Below are 24,922 nucleotides of genomic sequence, written 5' to 3' on the forward strand. Positions count from 1 at the left end.
ATTCCTTTCGGAATATCCAACCCAACCCAGGGCTGAATCGCAGGATTTCACCACGGCGCCTCGTCAGCCAATCCGGGTTGCGCCTTTGGATGACTTTCTGCCCCTTACCACGTTCAATCTATGGGACATCCCAGGAGCGGGATCAGACCCTAGAACCCCAGAAAATTATGGAAAAGGTCCCAACTCATTTTACAAGGCAGTAAACTCAGATTGGAGAGAGGAAGTAATATGTGTAAACTGAACAGAAGCAGACGGAGACTCAAACTTGGGTCTCTTGACTCCCAGCCTCGATCAGAGCGAGTCTGTCCCTCGAGGCCTCTTTTACTGGGGGAGATCCCAAAGCCAATGCGACAGCGGCCATCTCTGTCCTCTCGGCTCTAAGGAACTCTGGCCATGACCCTCGCACCACAGTTGGAGGCAGCTCCGCACGCCTTGGGCTTGGAAAAAACCCGGTGCGGGCCTTTCACGGGGACGAAAAGTTCCGCGCTGCGGAGAGCTGGAGGAGTGGGTACTGCGCGGGCAGAGCTCTGGCTGGGGTGTGGAGAACCACCTGGGAACTCAGCACCTGGAAACCCTACTGGGCGATTCGCGGATGAGAGCAGTGGCCGTCCCCAGGCCGCGCGTCCCGCCCCACCCCCGGCCAGCCGCGCACCTCGACCCCGCCCCCTGGAGCCCGGTTCCCCCGGCAGCAGCCGCCTTACGCAGTAAGCCGATCCCTCCCGCCGGCCGCTGCGGCGCGTAGCAGTGCGCTAGGCTGCGGGCCCCGGCCGCCGAGGCAGCATGGCCGGGCCGGTGCAACTGACGCCGGGTTCGCTGGCCCTGGTGCTTTGCAGGCTGGAGGCGCAAGAGGCTGCGGGGGGCGCGGAGGAGCCGGGCGGCCGCTCAGTATTCCGCGCCTTTCGGCGCGCCAACGCGCGCTGCTTCTGGAACTTGCGGCTGGCGCGCGCCGCCTCGCGGCTGGCCTTCCAGGGCTGGCTGAGGCGCGGGGTGCTGCTGGTGCACGCGCCTCCCGCCAGCCTGCAGGTGCTTCGCGAAGCCTGGTGCCGCCGGGCGCTGCGCCCGCCACGCGGCTTCCGCATCCGGGCGGTGGGTGAGTGCGGGGCCCGGAGGGGAGGGCCCCCCGCGCGAGTTGCGGGGATAGAGCCATGGCCGCGGGGGCGCGTGCAGCCGAGGGGTCCACTTCAGGGAGCGGGATCCGGCTGTGAGGGTGGTGGGGGTGAGGGGTTGGGAGGACAGATTGAAGGGCTACTTCCTAAGACTTTCCCTCCTGTTGGGACACAAACTTCGGGCCCGCAAGGTATGTCTGGGAACTGCCCTGGGCCATCTGCAGGATGTCTCCATTCAGCTCTTTTTTGTTTTGTTTGTTTTTTGTTGTCTTTTTTTTTTTTTTTTTTTTTTTTTTGGTCTTTTTGCCATTTCTTGGGGCGCTCCCGCGGCATATGGAGGTTCCCAGGCTAGGGGTCCAATCGGAGCTGTAGCTGCCAGCCTACGCCAGAGCCACAGCAACGCGGGATCCGAGCAGCGTCTGCGACCTACACCACAGCTCACGGCAACGCTGGATGGTTAACCCACTGAGCAAGGGCAGGGATTGAACCCGCAACCTCATGGTTCCTAGTCGGATTCGTTAACCACTGCACAACGACGGGAACCACTGCACAACGACGGGAACTCTTTCTGCCAGTGGAGTGCACAGGTTTCTGTTCGGAAGAACTTTCTACTTGGAAAAGTGATGTCTAAGGAGAGAGGTTTTTGTTTTGTTTTGTTTTTTATTATTTATTTATTTATTTTTTGTCCTTTCGCCTTTTCAAGGGCCGCTTCCCACGGCATATGGAGGTTCCCAGGCTAGGGGTCGAATTGGAGCTGTAGCCGCTGGCCTACACCAGGGCCACAGCAACGCGGGATCCGAGCCACGTCTGCAACCTACACCACAGCTCACGGCAACGCCGGATCATTAACCCACTGAGCAAGGGCAGGGACCGAACCCGCAACCTCATGGTTCCTAGTCGGATTCGTTAACCACTGCGCCACGACGGGAACTCCAAAGGAGAGAGGTTTGAGGCCTGTGGAGTCAGGAGACAGGGGCTCTATCTCGGCTCCAGGGGGGCGCTTAGGAAGGGTACACTAGGGGCTGGCCAGAATCTACCCATTGTGAATTGGCTGCTGCCTTTTTTTTTTTTTTTTTTTTTTTAATTGTAGACTTGGAGTGGACAACGGGCCGTGGTTTTCATACCGTGCTGTTCTGTGTGGTGTGGTGGTCTTGGTTCAAGGGCGTAGGGGAAGTTTTGGGGTCATTAACTGCTAGGGAAAAAGAAATAACTAAGATTTCCCCTCGTGGCACAGCAGAAACATCCAACTAGGAACCATGAGGTTTCAGGTTCAATCCCTGGCCTCGCTTAGTGGGTTAAGGATCTGGTGTTGCTGTGAGCTGTGGTGTAGGCCTCAGATGCGGCTGGGATCCTGTGTTGCTGTGGCTGTGGTGTAGGCCGGTGGCTACAGCTCCCATTGGACCCCTAGCTTGAGAAACTTCCATGTGCCTCAGATGTGGCCCTAAAAAGCAAAAATAAATAAATCAATAAATAGCAAGTGGCACTCTGGACCGATCTCATCCCATTAGCTAAATAGAATTCCTCCTTTCCAGTCTTTTCAGAGAGCCCGTTTGTTAGGAGACAGACAGAAGGTTTTTGCTTGAGTGAAACAGCGTCTCATTTGAGAAGTTAAACCATTACACCGCTGAGTGGTCTCTGTCACCCACCACTACACTCAGGTGGGCGTCACCTCCCTGGAACAGCCTGGTTGTGTCTGCATTTATGTGGAGTTGTGAGGACCATTTGATGGTGTGCTGTTGACAAGTCACCAGTTGTTCCAGCCCTAAATTTTGACTCCTACCAAAGAACCCTTCTCTGTCTTAGTCCATAAATCCTCCTCCTCGTCTGTTTGAGGAGAGGAGCAGTAAATAGAAAACATTTATTGTAGTCCCCAGGGGTAAGGAGTATGAGGCACTCCATGTTGCGCATCATCTGCTCAGAAACGATGTGTCCACATCCGAGGCCAGTGAGGTCAAACCTTGGCTTCTTCCCTCCATGCGTCCAATTCTGTGTGTTACATCTACCCACCCCCATTTTTCCTTCCCTTAAGAGCAAAAGAAGAGCCCATTTGCAAAGCCACCTACACCTGTTTCATCTCCTTTGACCTGCAGGAATGAGTGAAGAAAATCCATTTCTGGCTTTGATAGCAGTGGACCAAGTAGCAAAGCCAAATTCTTGAAGGAGAAGGGGTCTTTCAGACAGGCCGGATGAAATATTCTTTTCATTTCTGTGACCTCGGATTTTCTGGTTTGAATTAGCAGTTGCATCCTCTGGCTCCCCACCCGCTTTCAAAGGGTGAGCATAGAGTATACGGCAGAGAGGGAGTGGATGAAGTTGGGGTCTAGACCTGAGGGTGAAATAGAGTGGGTTTGTGCTAAGCCAGAGGCAGCTGCGATGCCGCTACCTTGTGGTGAATACTAGTTCCTAAGTTGGTCCTGTTGGCTGCCATCTGAAAGATGAAGTGGACAAAGTGAACATGTTGCTAGGTTCTCTGATTCTCCACCTACTAGTAGTGCTGCCTCATTGCACAATTCAGAATGTGATGGACACTGTATTCTACTGTGGCTTGGGTCACTGCTGTGGCCCACTGGTTCATTCCCTGGCCCGGTCACTTCTGCATGCTGTGGGGGCAGCCAAAAAAAAAAAAAAAAAGGAATTTGGACATTTAGCCATAATTTGTATACAACCACCTATTAGGACATTTTGAGGAGAAAAATAGGGAAAGGTCTTGTGTGTGTGTGTGCGTGCATCTTTTTAGGGCCACACTCATGGCACATGGAGGTTCCCAGGCTAGGGGTCAAATTGGAGCTGTAGCCACTGGCCTATGCCACAGCCACAGCCACAGCAAGGCCAGATCCTTAACCCACTGAGAGAGGCCAGGGATCTAACCTGTGTCCTCAAGGATGCTAGTCAGATTCATTTCCCTGGACTCCAGGGAAAGGTCTTATTTGATGCTGATAAGTAGGTGCACATAGGCAGGGAGATTTGTTTTGAATAGAGTTGATAATTACTAGTCTAACTTGAGAGTCTCTGGGTCAGATCAAAGGTGAGGAAGTGTCAAGGTAGCTCTGGGCCTTCTCAAGAGTCCCAGAAGGTGGTGAGGGCAAGAGGAGCTGACTTCTCCCAAAGAAATGCAAGTTTCAGTCCGTTTGCTTTCCTGAATCTGGGAGTATTGGCTTCCGGAAGGAAAATTGGGCTTCCAGGAAGGCGAGGGAAGCACAGCTTTACTCTGTAGAAGGTTTTCACTCCATTCTTGCTGTTTCTGTGTGGGAAAGGGTAAAATGCTATTTAAAAAGGGGGGGGGGGGACAAAGAATCAATTTGGTCAGATGCATTTGGTCTCTTTACTGTAGTTGTTTTTGGTTTTAAAGGCTCATGTACTCCTACGTAAGAGCACTTGGACACAGAGCGTATCTGGCAACTCAGACAAAATACAGGGAGGGGAAGAGGGATGGCCATCTGCTTTGTAAACCCACTGTGCTCCACAGGGTCTTCTCCTGGGCTTCTGGACCTGGGGCTCATGGAGGCATCGGAAGATACGAGGAAGGAATGCACTGGCCAAGCAGACAGGAGTGACAGGCCTGAATTTCAGACCTGCAGGAGTTTATGTTTTCTCCATGTTGTTGTTGCTGTTTCTTTGCTTCTTCACTTTTTCTACCCCAGCTGTTCTCTGCTAAGAAAAGTAGTTTCCAGGCTACCAGCATTTCCCTAAAAACGGGGACAGAGGATAACTGGAGCTAACACTTCTTTTGTGCTCTCGCCTTCTAGTGTTTTCTGTTTTTTGTTTGTTTGTTTTTAATTAGCAAACAACATTAACAAACGAAAGGGCTGTAAGCTCTGGCAGCTGGAGGCAGTCCCCTGATTCCCAGGCTGAGCCACTGCAGGTGGTAGGGGCGGGGACACCTGTATTTGTTTGGGTTGATCCGTTCTTGCTCTGAGACTACACCCACTGGGGAGTTGAAAGCCTCCCAGGGTGAGGGAAGGAAGGCCACTTGGCCAAACACATTTGTTCCCTGAAATTTATGGCCGAGGTAACCCTACTAATTCACCCCAAGCTTGGCCTTTCATCTTTTTTCATTGAATGAAAGTAAAAACAAAAATACCTGGAGTTCCCGTCGTGGCACAGTGGTTAATGAATCCGACTAGGAACCATGAGGTTGCGGGTTCGGTCCCTGCCCTTGCTCAGTGGGTTAACGATCCGGTGTTGCCGTGAGCTGTGGTGTAGGTTGCAGACGCCGCTCGGATCCCACGTTGCTGTGGCTCTGGCGTAGGCCTGTGGCTACAGCTCCGATTCGACCCCTAGCCTGGGAACCTCCATATGCTGTGGGAGTGGCCCTAGAAATGGCAAAAAGACAAAAAAAAAAAAACAAAAAAAAAAACCTGTGACCTTTTCAAAATGCTTGCTTCATTATTGTATTCGTATGCTAGGTCCTGCTGTAGTTTTTTTTTTTTTTTTTCCTATGTTTTAATGTACCTTTTATTCAGAGTTGTGTGTGCTCGGGGAGAAAAGAGATTCAGCCTGTTTATTTCATATCCACCTCAAGAGGGGATAGCTGAGTGGGAGGCTCTGTGCTGGAAGCCAGCTGGTCCACACACACTCTTCTCCATCCCATAGTGACATGTGGGGACACTGCAAGAGCTACCTTGGGCTCTTAGTTGGGCAAGAGTTCCCTGGTGTGTGCTTTGGTGGGTACTGAAAATCAGGCAGGTCAGGCTGGTGAAGGGGAGGGGAGGGGAAGGCCTTCCCACTGCTCCCCATGTCTTCCTGTCTGCTCCCTGAAACATCTCTAAGAGGTATCAAGGTAAGATTTAGAAGTGCCCAAGAAGAGTAGGGACCAGTCACTAATGTATGCTAGGTGTACATTTCAGAATCTATTCTGGGATCTGTTTGGGAGAAGAACAACTCAGGGGTGCCTGGTGCTGGAAGGTACAAGGGTTGGGCAGACATCTGAAATATTCTGACTTATCCTCATCTGATTTGGGGAATGGCTGGAGGAAGCGTGTAGAGATGGTGAGGAGAGGGAATGGTCCAACTCCTGTTCTGCCTTGTTTCTCTCAAGTCCTGGCATGAGTTGGCAGTAGGGCATCTTGTGGAGTTTAGTAGCTAAGGGTATTTTTTATTTCATTTTTTAAAATTTTATTGACGTATAGTTGGTTTACAATGTTGTGATCATTTCTGCTGTTCAGCAGCGTGATTCAGTTCTACGTGTACACACATCCATTCTCTTGCAGATTCTTTTCCCGTATAGATTATCACAGAATATTAGGTAGAGTTCCCAGTGTTATACAGCAGGTCTGTATATTTCATATGCCAATATGAGATATACATTCCATATATCTCATATGCCATTCCATATATCTCATATGCCAGTCCTAAAGCCCCAGTCCCTCCCCTCCCCCACCACCTATACCCTTTGGTAACCATAAGTTTTTCAAAGTCTGAGTCTGTTTCTGTTCTGCAAATAAGTTCATTCATATCCTTTTTTAAGATTCTACATATAAGTGATATCATATGATGTTTGTCTTCAACTAATTCACTTAGTATGATAATCTCTAGGTCCATCCATGTTGCTGCAAATGGCATTGTTTCATTCTTTTTAATGGCTGAGTAATATTCCATTGTATATATATGTACCACATCTTCTTTATCCATTCTTCCTTTTTTTTCTGTTTTTTTTAGGGCCACACTCAAGGAATATGGAAGTTCCCAGGCTAGGGGTTGAATCAGAGTTGCAGCTGCCGATCTACACCACAGCCACAGCAACGAAAGATCTGAGCCATGTCTGCAACCTACACCACACCTCACAGCAATGCCAGATCCTTAACCCACTGATGGAGGCCAGGGATCGAACCTGCATCCTCATGGATACTAGTCGGATTCGTCTTCACTGAGCCATGACGGGAACTCCCTTTATCTGTTCTTCTGTGGATGGATATTTAGGTTGCTTCTGAGTCTTGGCTGTTGTAAATAGTGCTGCAGTGAACATTGGGGTGCATACATCTCTTTGAATTACGGTTCTCTCAGGAACTAATGGAATTTTTAAGGTGAAATTTACATGTAGTGAAACGCACGAATCATAAGTGTGGTATTTGATGCATTTTTCAAATAATATACATACGTGTAACCCAAATTCCTAAAAGGATTTAGAAGATTCCCATTACCCTAGAACATTCTATCTTGCCCCATCCCAGTCAGCTCTGCCCCACCCTCAAAAATAACTGCTATTCTGACTTTTTAAACGATAAATTAATTTTGCTTGTTCAAGAGCTTCATGTAAATGGAATCATATACTAAGTACTTTTTTGGGGTGAGGATTCTTTCACTCAGCTTCATGTTCCTGAGATTCATCGCTGTTGCATTACCATTTATTCCTTTTCATTGCTGTAGCTCCAATTCATTTCATTTTATTAATATACCACAGTTTATCTGTTTACTTTTATTTATTTATTTTTTTGGTCTTTTTGTCTTTTTAGGGCTGCACCTGCAGCATATGGAGGTTCCCAGGCTAGGGGTTCAATCGGAGCTGTAGCCACCAGCCTACACCACAGCCACAGCAACTCGAGATCCAAGCCACGTCTGTGACCTACACCACAGCTCACGGCAATGCCGAATCCTTAACCCACTGAGCAGGATCCCATTGCTTATCCACTCCAAATTATTTGGTTATTTTTTTAAATAATTTGTTTCTCCTGTTGAGATTTCCAGTTTGTTCATTACAAGGATGTTTTTTAAAAATCTTTCGACATAGTTATACCAGCTTCTTTTAAAATCCTTATAATTCTAACATCTTAGCCATCTCAGGATTGGTCTCATTGTCTTTTCTTTTGCATGAGCCACATTTCCCTAGTTCTGTATTGTCTAGTAGTGAGAATCATATCTTTGACATTCTGAGTGATATGTTGTAGAGACTCTGGATTGTAATGTTCATCTGTAGAGTTTCATTTTTTTTTTTTTTTTTTTTTTTTTTTTTTGGTCCATGCCTATGGCATATGGAAGTTCTGGGGGCCAGGGATTGAACGCATACCACAACAGTGATCTGAGCCACAGCAGGACAATGCTAGATTCTTAACCCACTGAGCCACCAGAGAACTGTTTGTTTATCAAGCGGTTAATTTGGCTGGGCTCAAATCTCTGAACTTTTATCTCCCCTGCAGTAAATGGCAGCTAAAATCTCTTGAGTTAGGCCGCTTGTGCCCTCTGCAGCATAGTTCATAGTTCAGCCAAAGCGTCCGGTTGAATTTACCTGCAGAATTTGGGGTTCCACCTCCATGGCTCAGTCCTTTCCAGTATCCCTTTCTTGATGTTTTGTAGCTGCTCCATAGTGGCCTTAGATTCTCTAGGTTTTAAGGAATCCTGACCTGGCTCCTAATGGGGGCTGCCCCTAGGTGAAGAGGTATAAAAAATGAGAAACTTAGCCATTGCCGTTTCCTTCCAGGTGGACCACCCTTTCAATTTCTACCTGATTTTGGTTGCTTTTCAGTACCTTCAAGTAAAGGTTTTTATATTTTCTCCAAAGTTTATGGTTGTTATTTGCAAGAGGGTTGGTCTAGTAGGATTTTGTCCACCATTATTAGAGTCAAACCTCATTAATGAATGTTAATTCCTGTCTTTTCCTCTTTTAAAATGTTATGACTGGGAGTTCCCATTGTGGCTCAGCAGTAATGAACCTGACTAGTATCTGTGAGGACTCGGGTTCAATTCCTGGCCTCGCTCTGTGGGTTCAGGATCCAGCGTTGTAGTGTGCTGTGGTTGTAGGTCGCAGATGTGGCTTGGATCCTGTGTTGCTGTGGCTGTGGTGTAGGCCAGCAGCTGTGGCTCTGATTCGACCCCTAGTCTGGGAACTTCCGTATTCCACAGGTGCAGCCCTAAAAATAAATAAATAAATAAATAAATAAATAAAATGTCATGACCATAGAGAAACTAATGGTCATAACAAGATCATTGACATTTATTCAGTCACCAAAACAAATGCCTCTGTTTTAGCTCTTCCTTCTCCCAGACAGATCTCCAGTCTTTTCTAACTTGATTATCCTTTTTCTCCTGTTTGGTGGTAAGCTGGAATAACTCTGCCCGTTTTGCAGAGAGGAAATGGAATCAGGGCTGGGATGCGGCTCGTGTTGCTTGGGTTTCTTGTCTGCTTCTCTCTTTACCGCCAAATCCTGCAGGGTTCCCGGGAAGGCTCTGGTGTTTTTCTCCAGCTACCTCCCCCGCCCTCACACTCCCCATGAGCCCCATGAGGCTATCAGATTCCCACCAGGCCTTTGGTCTACTCCAAGCCCTGGGAAATGGCAGAAGCAGCTGCTCTGAACATGCCCCGGTTCTCACCTCCCTCCTTCCTACCCAGGACCTTTCCAGCCATGTTTTTCTGGCTTTGTTCTGCCAGATGTTGCCTTTTACCGTATTCTGTGCAGGGACAGCTGAAGGGCTCAGTCTGAAAGAGCCAGAGGGCTCACAGCAGGGTGGCTTGTGGGCATGCTGTTGTTTTCAAGCTGGATGGTCTGTATGTAGGTAGCATCTTGGGAGTTAATGAGTATCCTTGGCTTCCTGTTTTGATTTGGCAGCGAGGGGATGAGAGAAGACACCTCTAGCTGCTGCCAGGTAGCGAGTGTTCTCCTTGCCCTTTCTACTTCACAGAGTTGGCATCAGGCTCAAATGAGATCCCATCTGTGGAAACACTTCGTAAAGTACAAAGTACAAGGACCAAGAGGTCTTTACATGTATTTATTATTATATCTTTTTTATCTTTCATCAATGTTTTCAGTGTACAAGTTTTTCACTTTCTTAATTAAATTTATTCCTAAGGATTTTATGTTTTGATAGAAACTATATAAATGGAATTATTTTCTCTTTTTTTAGGGTCACACCTGTGGCATATGGAAGTTCCCAGGCTAGGTGTCGGATAGGAGCTGCTGCTGCCAGTCTATGCCACAGCCACAGCAAAGCCAGATCCAAGCCATGTCTTCAACCTACATAGCAGCTCATGGCAATGCCGGATCCTTAACCCACTGGGCTGGGCCAAGATCCATCCTGCATCTTCATGGATACTAGTTGGGTTCTTAACCTGCTGAGCCACAACAGGAACACCTATTTGTTCCATATTTTAGATTCCACTTATGATATCATATGGCATTTGTCTTTCTCTTTCTGACTTCACTTAGTATGATAATCTCTAGTTGCATTGGTATTGCTGCGAATGGCATTATTTTATTTTTATGGCTAAGTAGTATTCCATTGTATACAGGTACCACATCTTTTTTTTTTTTTTTTTTTTTGTCTTTTTAGGGCTGTACTCGAAGCATATGGAGGCTCCCAGGCTAGGGGTCTAATTGGAGCTACAGCTGCTGGCCTATGTCACAGCCATAGCAACGTGAGATCCAAGCCACGTCTGCAACCTACACCACAGCTCATGGCAACTGTGGATCCTTAACCCACTGAGCAAGGCCAGGGATCAAACCTGAGCCCTCATGGATGCTAGTAGGGTTTGTTAACCACTGAGCCATGACAGGAACTCTGGAATTATTTTCTTAATTCCCTTCTCAGGTGGTTCCTTGTTAGTATATAAATGCAGATGTTTTGTTTGGTTTTTTGGCCGCATTCTCAGCCTCTGAAAGTTCCTGGGCCACAGCAGTAACAATGCTGGATCCTTAACCTGCTGAAATACCAGGGAACTCTGCAACTGATTTTTGTATGTTGATTTTTTTGTTTGTTTTAGGGCTATACCTACAGCATATGGAAATTCCAAGGCTAGGGGTCAAATCCAAGCTGCAGCTGGTGGCCTACACCACAGCTCACTGCTGGATCCTTAACCTATTGAGTGAGGCTAGGGATCAAATCCGCGTCCTCTTGGATAGTAGTTGGGCTAGTTACCGCTGAGCTACAACAGTTGTATCCTGCAACTTTATTGAACTTGTTGATTCAATCTAACAGTTTTTTATGGTGTCCTCACAGTTTTCTGCATGTATGATCATGTTATCCGAAAAGAGATAATTATACTTTCCAATTTGTTTCCATTTTATTTATTTTTCTTGCCTAATTACTCTACCTAGGACTTCCAGGACTATGCTGAATAGAATGGTGACAGTGGGCATTCTGTTTCTGATCTTAGCAGAAAAGCTTTCAGGTTTTCCCCATTAATTATGATGTTAGCTGTGGCCTTTTCATGTATGGCCTTTATTAATTTGATTAAGGGTCATTTAAGGTAGTGTTCATGGATTGGAGAACCTAATGTTTTTATTTTTTAGAACTTAATATTTTATAATGTCCATATTACCAAGTGATCTATAGCACATTCCCTGTTTGGATCTCAATGGCAACCCTGAGTAACCAAAACAATTGTGAAAGAAAAACAAAGCCGGAGGTATTGGAGTTCCCATTGTGCCTCAGTGGGTTAAGAACTGAGGGTTCAGTCTCTGACCTCACTCGGTGGATTAAGGATCCATTGTTGCTGTGGCATAGGCCAGCGATCATGGCTTCAGTTTAACCCCTAGCCTGGGAACTTCCAAATGCCTCAGGTGTGGCCCTAAAAAGACAAAAAAAAAAAAAAAAAAAAAAAAAAAAAAATTGGGGGGACAAGAGCTATTGTGATTTTTTTTTTTTTTTTTTGTCTTTTGTCTTTTTAGGACCACTCCGTGGCATATGGAGGTTCCCAGGCTCGGGGTCCAGTCGGAACTACAGCTGCTGGCCTATGCCACAGCCACTGTAATGTGGGATCCGAGCTGTGTCTGTTACCTACACCACAGCTCAAGGCAACACCAGATCCTTAACCCACTGAGCGAGGCCAGGGATCGAACCTGCAACCTCATGGTTACTAGTCAGGTTCGTTAACCACTGAGCCACTATGGGAACTCCCCTATTGTGATTTTTAAAAGAATTTCACAAAGGACTTCCTGATTCCTTATTAACCGCTAAAGAAATGGTGCAGAGCCAGAGAGGTGCCTTGCAACAACAAGGAGGAGGTGTTTCCACTGTGGCACAACCAGATCTATAGTGTCTCTGCAGCACCAGGATAGTAGGTTTGATCCTTGGCTGGGTAGTAGGTTAAAGGATCCAGGACTGCTGCAGCTGTGGTGTAGGTAGCAGCTGTGGCTTGGATCTGATCCTGCCTGAGAGCTCCATATGGTTGGCCCACAGGGTGGCCAAAAAAGAAAAGAAAACAAGATACACGTTTTCTCCCAATAGATAATTTTTTTTTTTTTTTTTGGTCTTTTTAGAACTGCACTTATGGCACATGAAAGTTCCCAGGCCATGGGTCACATTGGATCTGTAGGTGCAGCCTACACCACAGCCACAGCAACTCGGGATCTGAACCTCATCTGTGACCTATACCACAGCTCATGGCAACTGATATCCTTAGCCCACTGAGAGTGGCCAGGGATCAAGCCTGCATCCTCATGAATACTAGTTGGGTTCATCACCACTGAGCCACGGTGGTAACTCCCAACAGATAAATTTTAAAAAGTTGTCATGTAATGAGCTCAATACTGCAAAGATCTTAGGCAAGCAGTTTCTGTGTCCTCATTGGTGAAAAGGTAGCTGACCTAAACAGTTCTCTGCATAACAAAAGCTTAAAGTCTGACTTTCCTTCTAGTATAGTTTGGCTAAAACTCCAGGGGGTCTTTGAAAGTCTTCTGATCTAGGACACTTGTGAACTCAAGGGAAGTTGAACTCTACTCCCCTTTCTAGAAATTTCCATTGTCGGGATGGAATGGGGGCAGTTGAAGCGTGTCATGTGTTCTACATCCAAATCCCACAACTTTGGAGCAGAGCAAGCATGGTGACTGCCATTTATAAGGGGTGGATTGCAGGATCAGAGTGCTGGGGAAACTGCCCCAGGGCGCATGATTAATATTCTTCAAACAGCCCAGACTCTGTCCAGAGCTCCCCATGGCCCAGCCCTACCTTCTTGCTCCAATACTCATACCTCCCTAAGGGAGGGGGCGCTCTGGCAGTTTTTATTTTTCTCTCCTGATCCCCCCGTCACTGCTGCTCTGAGACAGTGGTCCTCTGTAGGGCAGATCTCTGGGCCAGTCAGTGAGCTGATCAACTCCTTCCACAGGGAGATGCAGCACAGGAACCCAGTTTCCCAAGAATGCCTCATACACCTCCCCCAGAAGGAAATGGGCAAAAGAAGTTTCCATGGCAGAATAAGCTTGGGGCACTTAAATTTTTTTCCTGCCTCTTGGATGGAGACAATCAGGGTACCAAGATTTCCCAGAAGTCTTTGCAGTAATGAAACCTGTTTAAACATGATTTCCAAACTAAGTCAGCTGGGAAGCTTTCTTTTAATACATGCCAAAGAGCTGGTGTTTCTGCACACACTTAGATTAATGCTGTTTCTTTCTTTGCATTTATACTTTTTTTTTTTTTTTTGGTCTTTTTGCCTTTTCTAGGGCCGCACTTGCGGCACATGGAGGTTCCCAGGCTAGAGGTCTAATCGGAGCTACAGCTGCTGGACTATGCCAGAGCCACAGCAATGCCAGATCCGAGCTGCGTCTGTGACCTATACCACAGCTCACGGCAGTGCCGGATCCCTAACCCACTGAGTGGAAGCCAGGGATCGATCCTGCAACCTCATGGTTCCTAGTCGGATTCGTTTCCGCTGTGCCATGGTGGGAACTGCCGTATTTATACTTTTTCTTTTTTTTTTTTTTTTTGCTTTTTAAGACCACACCCACAGCACATGAAAGTTCCCAGGCTAGGAGTCAAATTGGAGCTACAGTTGCCAGCCTACACCACAGCCACAGTAATGTGGGATCCAAGCTGCATCTATGGCAATGCTGGATTCTGCACCCACTGAATGAGGCCAGGGGTTGAACCCAAGTCCTCATGGATACTAGTCGGATTCATTTCCACTGAGCCACAACAGGAACTCCCACATTTATACTTTTCCTTTTTTAAAATGACCATTTTAGAAATCTTCTGTTTCCAAGAAAAAAAGATACATGTAATACGCTAACATTTATGTAAAAATAAGGAAAGATACCTATATATATATATTGCTTGTAGATATATGAACTGTCTCTGAAAACAGTAGGGAACTGGCCACTGCAGCTATTTCCAAAGAAGGGAAAGTGAGTGACTGGGGGCAAAAGACTTTACTGTGTACCCTTTTATACCATGTGGATATGTTACCTAAGCAACCCATTAAATTCAAATCTAATTAAAATAATAGGTCCTGGAAAAAAGTAATACTTTAAAAATATAAAAATTGGAGTCCCATTGTGACTCAGCGGGTTAAGGACCCGACTAGTAGGAGTTCCTGTTGTGGCGCAGTGGTTAACGAATCCGACTAGGAACCATGAGGTTGCGGGTTCGATCCCTGCCCTTACTCAGTGGGTTAAGGATCTGGTGTTGCCGTGAGCTGTGGTGTAGGTCGCGGACACGGCTCGGATCCCGCGTTGCTGTGGCTCTGGCGTAGGCCTGTGGCTACAGCTCCGATTCGACCCCTAGCCTGGGAACCTCCATATGCTGTGGGAGCGGCCCAAGAAATGGCAAAAAGACAAAAAAAAAAAAAAAGGAACCGACTAGTATCCATGAGGATGCCTATTTGATACCTGGCCTCTCTCAGTGGGTTAAGGATCTGGCATTGCCATGAGCTATGGTGTAGGTTGCAGGTGCAGCTCGGATCTGGAGTTGCTCTGGCTGAGGCATTGGCCAGCAGCTGCAGCTCTGATTAAACCCCTAGCCTGGGAACTTCCATATGGCATAGCCGTGGCTCTAAAAGGACCAAAAAAAAAAAAAAAATGGAGTTCCCATCGTGGCTCAGCAGTTAATGAACTTGACTGGCATCCATGAGGACGCAGGTTCGATCCCTAGCCTTGCTCAGTGTGTTGAGGATCCGGCATTGCCGAGCTGTGGTGTGGGTCGCAGACACGGCTCAGATCCAGCATTGCTGTGGCCCTGGCGTAGGCCGACAGCTATAGCTCTGATTGGACCCCTACCCTGGGAACCTGCATATGCCACAGGTGTGGCCCTAAAAAAAAAAAAAAAAAAAAAAGACAAAAAATAAAAAGAAAAAAATAAAAACATTCACAAGTGCATATGCATTCACACACACACCAGTCATAATCAACACCAAATGTCACACAACCACCATTAATATTTGCTGTTTGTACTTTAGTCCCACTTGTCTATTTTTGCTTTTGTTGCTTGTGCTATTAGAACCAGAGTCAAGAAATCATTGCAAGACCTATGTCATAAAGCTTTTCCTCTATGTTTTACATTTTTGTAGCATTTAACATTAAAATCAGGAACTGTGATGCCTCTACTTTTTTTTTCTGCTTAAAGGCTGTGTTGGCTCTTTGGTCTTTTGTGATTCCATACAAATTTTAGAAATGTTTTTCCTGCTTCTGTAAAAAATACCATTTTTTAAAATTATTATTATTTTACATTTAAAAAGATCCAGGCCACATCTGTAGCCTACACCACAGCTCATGGCAATGCCAGATATATTTTGTCTTCTGTCCTTTTAGGGCCGCACCCGAGTCATATGAAGATTCCCAGGCTAGGCGTCTAATCTGAGCTGTTTCTGCCACCCTACACCACAGCGACAGCAGTGCCAGATCCGAGCCACATTTGTGACCTACACCACAGCTCACGGCAACGCCAGATCCTTAACCCACTGAGCAAGGCTAGGGGTTGAACCTGAAACCTCATGGTTCCTAGTTGGATTCGTTTCTGCTGCACCATGACGGGAACTCCATATTTCTATTTTTAATTGAAGTATAATTGACCTATAGGACTATGTTAGTTTCAGATGTACAACATAGTGATTCAGTATTTCTGTACATTTCAAAATGATCACCACGATAAGTCTGGTTACCATCTGTCATCATACAAAATTATTACAATATTATGTTCCGTGCCATACTTTTCATCCTGTGACTCATTTATTTTGTAACTAGAAATCTGTACCTCTTTATCTCTCTCACTTATTTCACTCATCTCTTAAGCCCCCTACCCTCTGACAACCATGTTTGTTCTCTGTATTTTGAGTCTATTTCTGTTTTGTTTTGTTTATTCATTTTTTTGTTTCTTAGATTCCACATATAAATGGAAATCATACGGTATTTCTCTTTCTCTGTATGACTCACTTTACTTAGCATAATATTTTCTAGTTCTGTGTTGTCACAAATGGCAAGATTTCATTCTTTTTTTTTCTTCCTTTTTTACAGATGAACTGGCGGCATATGGGAGTTCCCAGGCTAGGGGTTGAATCAGAGCTGCAGCTGCCAGCCTACACCCCAGCCACAGCCACACAAGATCCGAGCCATGTCTGTAGCCTACACCACAGCTCATGGCAATGCCAGATCCTTAACCCACTGAGGGAGGCCAGGGATTGAACCCACATCATCATGGATACTAGTCAGTTGATAACTTGCTGAGCCACAACAGGAACTCCAGGATTTCATTCTTTTTTATGACTAATACTTCACTTGACTATTATAATTCTTTAGTGAACACTAGTGCTTTTTTCTTTTTTGGATAAATACCCAAAAGTAAAATTTCTAGATAGTTCTATTTTTAATTTTTTGAGGAACCTCCATATAGTTTTCCACAGTGGCTGTATCGTATCAATTTACATTCCCACCAAACAGTGCACAAGGGTTCCCTTTTCTCCAACATTTGTTTTTTGTTGTCTTTTTAATAATAGCACATCCAACAGGTGTGAGATGATATCTCACTGTGGTTTTGCATTTCTTTGATGATTAGTGATGTTGAGCATCTTTTCATGTGTCTGTTGTTAGCTGTCTGTACATCTTTTTTGGAGAAATGTCTATTCAGGTCCTCTGCCCATTTTTTAATCAGGTTGATTTTTTCTTTTGATGTTGAATTGTATGAGTTCTTTTTGTATTTTGGATGTTTTTTTCCCTTCTTTTTAGGGCTACACCTGTGGCATATGGAGGTTTCTAGGCTAGGGGTCAAATTGGAGCCGCAGCTGCTGCCCTACACCACAGCCATAGCAACAATGGGTCTTTTAACCCACTGAGTAAGGCCAAGGATCAAATCTACATCCTCATGGATACTAGTTGGATTCTTAACATGATGAGCCACAACAGGAACTCCCTATATTTTGGATATTAACCCCTTATCAGATATATCATTTAAAAATATCTTCTCCCATAATTGGAGTTCCCGTCGTGGCGCAGTGGTTAACGAATCCGACTAGGAACCATGAGGTTGTGGGTTCAATCCCTGGCCTTGCTTAGTGGGTTAAGGATCCGGCGTTGCCGTGAGCTGTGGTGTAGGTCGCAGACGCCGCTCGGATCCCACATTGCTGTGGCTCTGGTGTAGGCCAGTGGCTACAGCTCCGATTCGACCCCTAGCATGGGAACCTCCATGTGCTGCCAGAGCGGCCCAAGAAAATGGCAAAAAGGCAAAAAAAAAAAAAAAAAAAAATCATCTCCCATAATTAGACTGCATTTTTGTTTTGTCGATAGTTTTCTTTGCTGTACAAAAGCTTTGTGGTTTGATGTAGTCCCATTTGTTTATTTTAGCTTTTGTTTCCCTTGCCTAAGAAGATATATCCAAAAAATACTGCTGAGACTGTTGTCAAGAGCATATTACCTATATTTTCTTTCAGGAGTTTTATGGTCTCAGGTCTTATGTTTAAGTCTTTAATCCATTTTGAGCTTATTTTTGTATATAGCATCAGAAAGTAATCTAGTTTGGTTTTCTTTTTTTCTTTTTTCTTTTTTGGCTGTCCTGTGTCACATGGAGCTCCCAGGCCAGGGATCATATCTAAGCCGCACTTACAACCTAAGCTGCAGCTGCAGCAGCACCAGATCTTTTAACCCACTGTGCTGGGCCAGAGATTGAACATGTGTCCCAGCACTGCAGAGATGCTGCTGATCCCATTGTGCCACAGTGGGAACTCCTAATGTAGTTGGATTCCTGTACATGTTGCTGTCCAGCCATCACCATTTATTGAAGAGGCTAGGCTGCCTTTTCCCCATTGTATATTCTTGCCTCCTTTGCCATAGATTAATTGACCATATAAGTGTAGGCTTATTTCTGAACTTTCTGGTCTGTTCCATTGATCTCTGTGTTACTTTTTGTGCTATACCATTTGTAGTACTGTAACTTTGTAACATAGTTTTGAACCAGGGAATGTGATACCTCCAACTTTTTATGCATTTTAGGGATGCACCTGCAGCATATGAAAGTTCCCAGGCTAGGTGTCTAATTGGAGCTATAGCTGCCAGCCTACATCACAGCCACAGCCATGCAGGATCCTTAACCCACTGAGTGAAGCCAGGGATTGAACCTGAATCGTTATGGATACTAGCTGGGTTCATTTTTGTTGACCACAACAGGAACTCCTATCCTTTTTTAAATATGCAGATCTTAGTTTTAACAAATGTAAATAGTTTGTACCACCACCACAATTAAGACACAGAATATTTCCATCACCTCAAAATTCCCTAGTGACCCTTTGTAATCAATTCCATTCTTCCACCCCTGACCCAAGCAACTGCTGATCTGATTTCTGTCCCAATAGTATTGCCTTTTTTTTTGGAATGTCATGAATGAACCATATGGTGTGTGGCGTTTTGTGTCTGGCTTCTTGAACTTTGGATAATGCTTTTGAGATTCAATCAGTGGGTGTATCATTAATTCATCCCTCTTTGTTGCTAAGTCCTATTCCATCACATGATATTCCATGACATGTTCACCTGTTCGCCCAGCTGTTGGACAGGTGGGTCGCTTACACATTTTAGTGACTATGAATGAAGCTGCAATTAACATTTGCTAATAGGTCTTGGTGTGGATGTATATTTTCATTTCTCTTTGATAAATACCTAGGCATGAGATTTGCATTCCCATCAGCAATTTATGAGTCTTCTATTTCAGCTTTGATATTGTATTTGATTTGATTCGATTGGCTATTCTAATAGTTGAGTGGCAGTATTTCATTGTGATTTTACTTTGTATTCCTCCTAATGCATCTTTTCATGTGCTTATTTGCCATTTGTATCTTCTTTAATGGAGCATGTGTTCAAGTCTTTTGCCATTTAAAAAGTTTGTTTTTGGAGCTCCCTTTGTGGCTCAGCGGGTTAAGAACCCGACTAGTATCCGTGAGGATTTGGATTTGATCCCTGGCCTCGCTCAGTGGGTTAAGGATCCTGCATTGCCTTGAGCTGTGGTGTAGATCGTAGATGTGGCTTGGATCTGGTGTTGCAAAGCAGGTACATGAGGTGGAGTAGTAAACAGACACCGCAGAAAACCCATTTCAGTTCTCAAGAGGCACAGAGGCACTGAGGAACAAACCTCTTAGGAAGAATTAGAAAATTCATATCAACTGAGAGGGAAAATATTTTGAAAGGCAACAAAAGATGACTCAGTTTTAGATTTAAGAGCATTGGCAGAGGAGTTCCCATTGTGGCTCAGTGGTAATGAACCTGACTAGCATCCATGAAGATGTGGTTTTGATCCCTGGTCTTGTTCAGTGGATTAAGGATCCAGTGCTGCCATGAGCTGTGGTATAGGTTGCAGATGTGGCTTGGATCCCGTGTTGCTGTGCTGTGGTGTAGGCCGGCAGCTGTAGCCTGGGAACTTCCACGTGCTGTGGGCGCAGCCCTGAAAAGAAAAAAAAAAGACCATTGGCAGGTACATGTTTGTTTTGATGGCTTGTGTTGTTGGAGAGTTTGTTGTGTCAGGTCTGGGGTGGGTTTGGGGTTGGAAGGCAGATGTATTTTTTTCTCTTTCTTTTTTTTCATTTTGGTCCACCCCATGGCATTTGGAGTTCCTGGGGGCAGGGGTCAGACCCAAACCATAGTTTTGGCAACACTGATCCTTTAACCTACTGTGCAGGGCTGGGGATCAAACCTGTGTTGTGGTGCTGCAGAGACACCGCCAATCCTGTTGAGTCACAGCGGGAACTCCCAGATGTCTTTTTAAGCCTCCTTCTCTTCTGCCCGCATCCTCACTGGACTTGATCAAGACCCTTCCTTTAGTTGTTAATCAAGAACCATGCTAAGCCAGCTCTAACCTGGGCACCCAAGTGCTGAGTCCCTTGCTCCTTGGGCATAGGCTGAGCAGCATTTCCTTCACTGCAGAACATAGCTATCATTTTTCTACTCATATCTCCTTTGGGTCAGAGGTAAGGAGCCTGCCCTGTGGCCCTGCTAATTGACCCATAACTGAAAGGGCCTAATTCCAGCCAGATTTCAGCCAGGTCAGGCCCAATCCAGCTTCACTGGTGCCTTTCCCCCAAGTTCAAGTGGAAGGAGTCCTCAGCCAGAGGAACATCATCTTCAGATTGAACTGAGGAGAACCAGGGCCCTCAGGGCATATCCCCACCTTGTCTTTGGGTATGTGAGGCCTCCCCCCTCTGGTTGGCCTGTCCACAGAAAGCTAGTCTGTGTGGAAGCTCAGCAGATGAAGCATGTGTGTTTATCCCAAGAATTTCTCATGATTGTTCTTTCATCCCTGTTCTCCGGATTTTGATTCCTGTTGGAATACAAGTTGAAAAATTAACTTTCAAGATTTTGATTCCTATTGGAATACAAGTTGAAAATTTTTGATGTTTGCTTCAGTTTGTATGTTTGTTTTTTGTTTTTTTGTCACAGCCTTTGCCAGGATTTGTTTCTCTTAAACTTTCTATCATCTATCTCTCCACAACCCTCAGAAAAGAGAAAAAGGAGGAGTTCCCTTCGTGGCTCAGTGCTTAACAATTCTGACTAGCATCCATGAGGACGTGGGTTGGAGCTCTGGCCTGGCTCAGTGGATTAAGGAACTGGTGTTGCTGTGAGCTGCAGTGTAGATCATAGACTCCACAGCTTGAATCTGGTGTGGCTGTGGCGTAGGCTGGTAGCTGTAGCTGTGATTTGATTCCTAGCCTGGGAACTTCCACATGCTGAGGGTACAGCCCTAAAAAGTGAAAGAAAAAAAAAAAAAAAAAAAGGAAAGGAAATGAAGGAATGTTGTGCCCTTTAAATGGTAATCGTGGGTCACATAAAATGGTCATTTCTAGAGAGCAATAACCTTGGGTGATGGTGCTTTTCAGAAATCCCAGGGCTGTGTTTTGTGTTTAAACTGAGCTTAATTGTCTAGCCCTGCAGTTGCCCATAGTTTAAGGCCCCAGTAATAAAAATAACCTTTTTTTTTTTTTTTTTTTTTTAAGCAATTCTGTTATAACTGAATCAAAGTGCTGTAGAGGTTAGTGGTTCCTTGTCCCTTTAGAAAGGAAAGTTGAAGACAGTCTTCTCAGAAGGAAGCCTGGTTCTCAATCCCAGGGCACTTAACAGCAGTACCTTCTATTTCTGGTCTCACCCTTTCATCCCACACTGTGAATTAGGGCATTATTTTAGGGCATCATTTCCTAAAGGGTGGCATAGCATTGATGGTGGTGAAACAACTTTAGATATACATTTAAACATTACATTTTTTTTCTTTTTTTGCCGCTCCATAGCACATAGAGTTCCTAGGCCAGGGATCAGATTTGAGCTACAGTTGCGACCTATGTTGAAGCTGTGGCAACGCTGGATCCTTTAACTTAGTGCCGGGCTGGGGATTGAACCTGCATCCTGGTGCTGAAGAGATGCCATACATCCCATTGTGCCACAGCAGGAACTCTAAATGTTAATTTTTTTTTTTTTTTTTTTTTGGTCTTTTGTCTTTTTAGGGCCGCACCAGTGGCATATGGAGGTTCCCAGGCTCGGGGTCGAATCAGAGCTGTAGCCACTGGCCTACACCACAGCCACTGCAATGCCAGATCCAAGCTGCGTCTACAACCTACCCCACAGCTCACAGCAATGCCGGATCCTTAACCCACTGAGCGAGGCCAGGGATTGAACCCAAAACCTCATGGTTCCCAGTCGGATTTGCTTCCACTGCACCACGATGGGAACTCCTAAATATATTTTTAATGAACTAAGATATACCCTCTGTTTGACAAGTGGCACTGAGGGTATTCCCACTGTGGCTCAGTGGTAGCCAACCGACTAGTATCCATGAAGATGTGGGTTCAATCCCTGGCATCAATCAGTGGGTTAAGGATCCTGTCTTGCCGTGAGATGTGATGTAGGTCGCCGAGGCAGCTCGAATCTCATATTGCTGAGGCTGTGGTGTAGGCCGGCAGCTATAGCTCAGATTTGACCCCTAGCCTGGGAACTTCCAAGTGCCATGAACGCAGCCCTAAAAAGACAAAACAGATGGCACCGATTTTATACTTAAAATGGGGGCATGAGAGTTTCCTCAGTTATTATTTTAATATAGTTGAATTGAAGATAAATATCATATGGGGATAGGTCCAAATCTCAGAGGTAACCCCAATGATTGATGTTTAGGAAACAATGGACTAGAGTTTCTAAGACACTAACTTTTCACCTTCCCTAAACTGTAAGGAAAACTCTGGTGGGTTTTGTGTTGCAAAATTTCCTTTGGTGTGAAATTCTATGTTACACAGTCATGTTAAAGTTGATAGTTGGTCAGCAGCTGAGATTCCATGACATCTTGTTTATTTATAAGTAGACTTTTAGGTGGTTTTGCTGGACCCCTTGGAGGATGGGGGCTGTGGGAGGGCTGTGGGACCAGTTACACTGGCTGGAGGCTTAGAGAGTGAGGGGAAAGCAGGAAGGGTGAGGGTGAGAGGGTTTTTCCTTCTGACACCTACTGATTCTCTGATTCTCTACAGATGCCAACTGGGTGTTTTACAATTAAACTTTGGCACTAACTACCTGAAGTTAGTTATCAGACACCACAGGTTTAGGGGATTCAGTCCCACAAGACTGTCCCCACTTGAGATGCCAGTTGAAAGTATTAGGTTATCAGCACTTCTGTCCAACTTGACTACAAAGTCAGGAGTTCTCACAAGCCCTCCCTAGGTTCAGTAATTGGCTGGAAGAACTCAGAATTCAGGAAAGTGCTTTACTTACTGTTACCAGCTTATTACAAAGGACACACCTCAGGAACAGCCAACCAGAAGAGAATGCTTAGGGCGAGGAATAGGAAAGGGATTCAGAGCTTTCTGCCCCCTCCAGCACCCTATGTATTTACCAGCCCAGAAGTTCTCCTCACTCTGTTGTTTAGGTGTTTTTATGGATGTTTCATTTCATAGACATGATTTCTTAAATTATTGGCCATCGGTGGTCAGTGCCGTCTCCAGCCCCTCATCCATCCCCAGAGGTTGGGTGAGGGGACTGAAAGTTCCCAGCTTCTAATCAAGGCTTGGTCTTCCTGGCAGCCAGCCCCCATCCTGAGGCTATTTAGGGGCCTGCCAGCTACCCTTATCAGGAAATTCCACAAGTTTGAGGAGCTCTTGTGCCAGGAACTGGGCGACAAAGACCAACTATCTTTCCGTGATATGATAAGAGGGAAGAGGTTTCCACACAAAGTCAAACACAACTCCATCCTTGAAAAAAGAGTGGGAGGAAGAGGAAGCTTCAACATTCTAGGGCCTTTGAATGCTCCATGAGTAAACTTAATCATGTGGGGCTTAATTCACTTTCTAATATAAATTGTCCTCCAACTGTGGCAGTAAAAAGACATTACATTTTAAAATCTTTTAATTAGAACATTTTGGGTTCTTAATATTTATCTTCATTAGTTTCATCTAGAATGCACATGAGGTATTCTGGGTCAAAGACAGAATTTTTTTAAAAATTTTGTATTAAAGTATAGTTGATTTACAACATTGTGCCAATTTCTGATGTACAGCAGAGTAACTCAGTCATGCATACATACACGTGTATATATATACATTCCCCCTTTTTTTTTTTTTTTTTTTTTTTTTGCTTTTTAGGGCCACACTTGCAGCATATGGAGGTTCCCTGGCTAGGGATAGAATCAGAGCTACAGCTGCTGGCTTATGCCACAGCCACAGCAACGCAGGATCCGAGCCACATCTTCGACCTATGCCACAACTCATGGCAACACCAGATCCTTAACCCACTGAGCAAGGCCAGGGATCAAACCCACAACCTCATGGTTCCTAGTTGGATTTGTTTCTGCTGCGCCATGATGGGAACTCCTACATTCCCTTTCTTATATTATCTTCTATCATGTTCTGTCCCAAGAGACTGGATATAGTTCCCCGTGATATACAGTAGGACCTCATTGCTTTTCCATTCTAAATGCAATAGTTTTCATGTACTAATCCCAAACTCCCAGTTCATCCCATTCCCTCCCCCAACCCCATTGTAACCACAAGTCTGTTCTGTATGTCTGTGAGTCTGTTTCTGTTTTGCAGATAGGTTCATTTGTGCCATATTATAGATTCCACGTATAAGTGATATATGATTTTTGTCTTTCTCTGACTTAACTTCACTTAGTATGAGAATCTCTAGTTTTATCCATTTTGCTTCAAATGGCATTATTTTGTTCTTTTTTATGGCTGAGTAGTATTCCATTGTATATATGTGCCATATCTTCTTGAACCATTCATCTGTTGATGGACATTTAGGTTGCTCCCATGTCTTGGCTGTTGTGATAGTGCTGCTATGAACATAGGGTGCATGTATCTTTTTGAATTATATTTTTTTCAGGATATATGCCCAGGAGTGGGACTGCTGGATCATATGGTAGTTCTATATTTAGTTTTCTGAGAAACTTCCATACTGTTTTCCATAATGTTTGTATCAGATTATTCTTTTATCACCTTAAATCTGTTATCACACTGCTTTCTGACCTCTATTGTTTCTGGTGAGAAGTCAACTGTTAATCTATTTGGGGCTCCCTTGTATGTGATGAACCTTTTATTTTCAATGCTTTCAAGATTTTTTCTTTTTTTTCTTTTTTTTTTTTTTAGGGCCACACCAGTGGCATATGGAAGTTCCCAGGCTAGGGGTCAAATTGGAGCTGCAGCTGTGGCCACAGCCACAGCGACATGGGATCCT

At 45.1% G+C, this 24,922-nt stretch overlaps 1 protein-coding gene across 2 annotated transcripts in view; it reads left to right on the forward strand.

Annotated features, from left to right (window-relative positions):
- The first annotated feature begins 661 nt into the window (after nt 1–661).
- STOX1 (storkhead box 1) overlaps nt 662–24,922 on the forward strand; it is a 56,943-nt gene continuing 32,682 nt past the window's right edge. The window contains exon 1 of one of the 2 annotated variants that reach the window (XM_084997091.1): nt 662–1,297. In XM_084997091.1, coding sequence (XP_084853217.1) covers nt 781–1,297 — 517 coding nt within the window. In that variant the 5' untranslated portion in view covers nt 662–780. The remainder of the gene's footprint in view (nt 1,298–24,922) is intronic. The other variant, XM_001928627.6, reaches the window with a different exon arrangement.

Source organism: Sus scrofa, chromosome 14 (genome assembly GCF_054392235.1).
Source record: "Sus scrofa isolate SSC_HxYL_T2T_F1_AM1 chromosome 14, Sscrofa_HxYL_maternal_Yorkshire_Landrace_v2.0, whole genome shotgun sequence".
NCBI lineage: Eukaryota > Metazoa > Chordata > Mammalia > Artiodactyla > Suidae > Sus > Sus scrofa.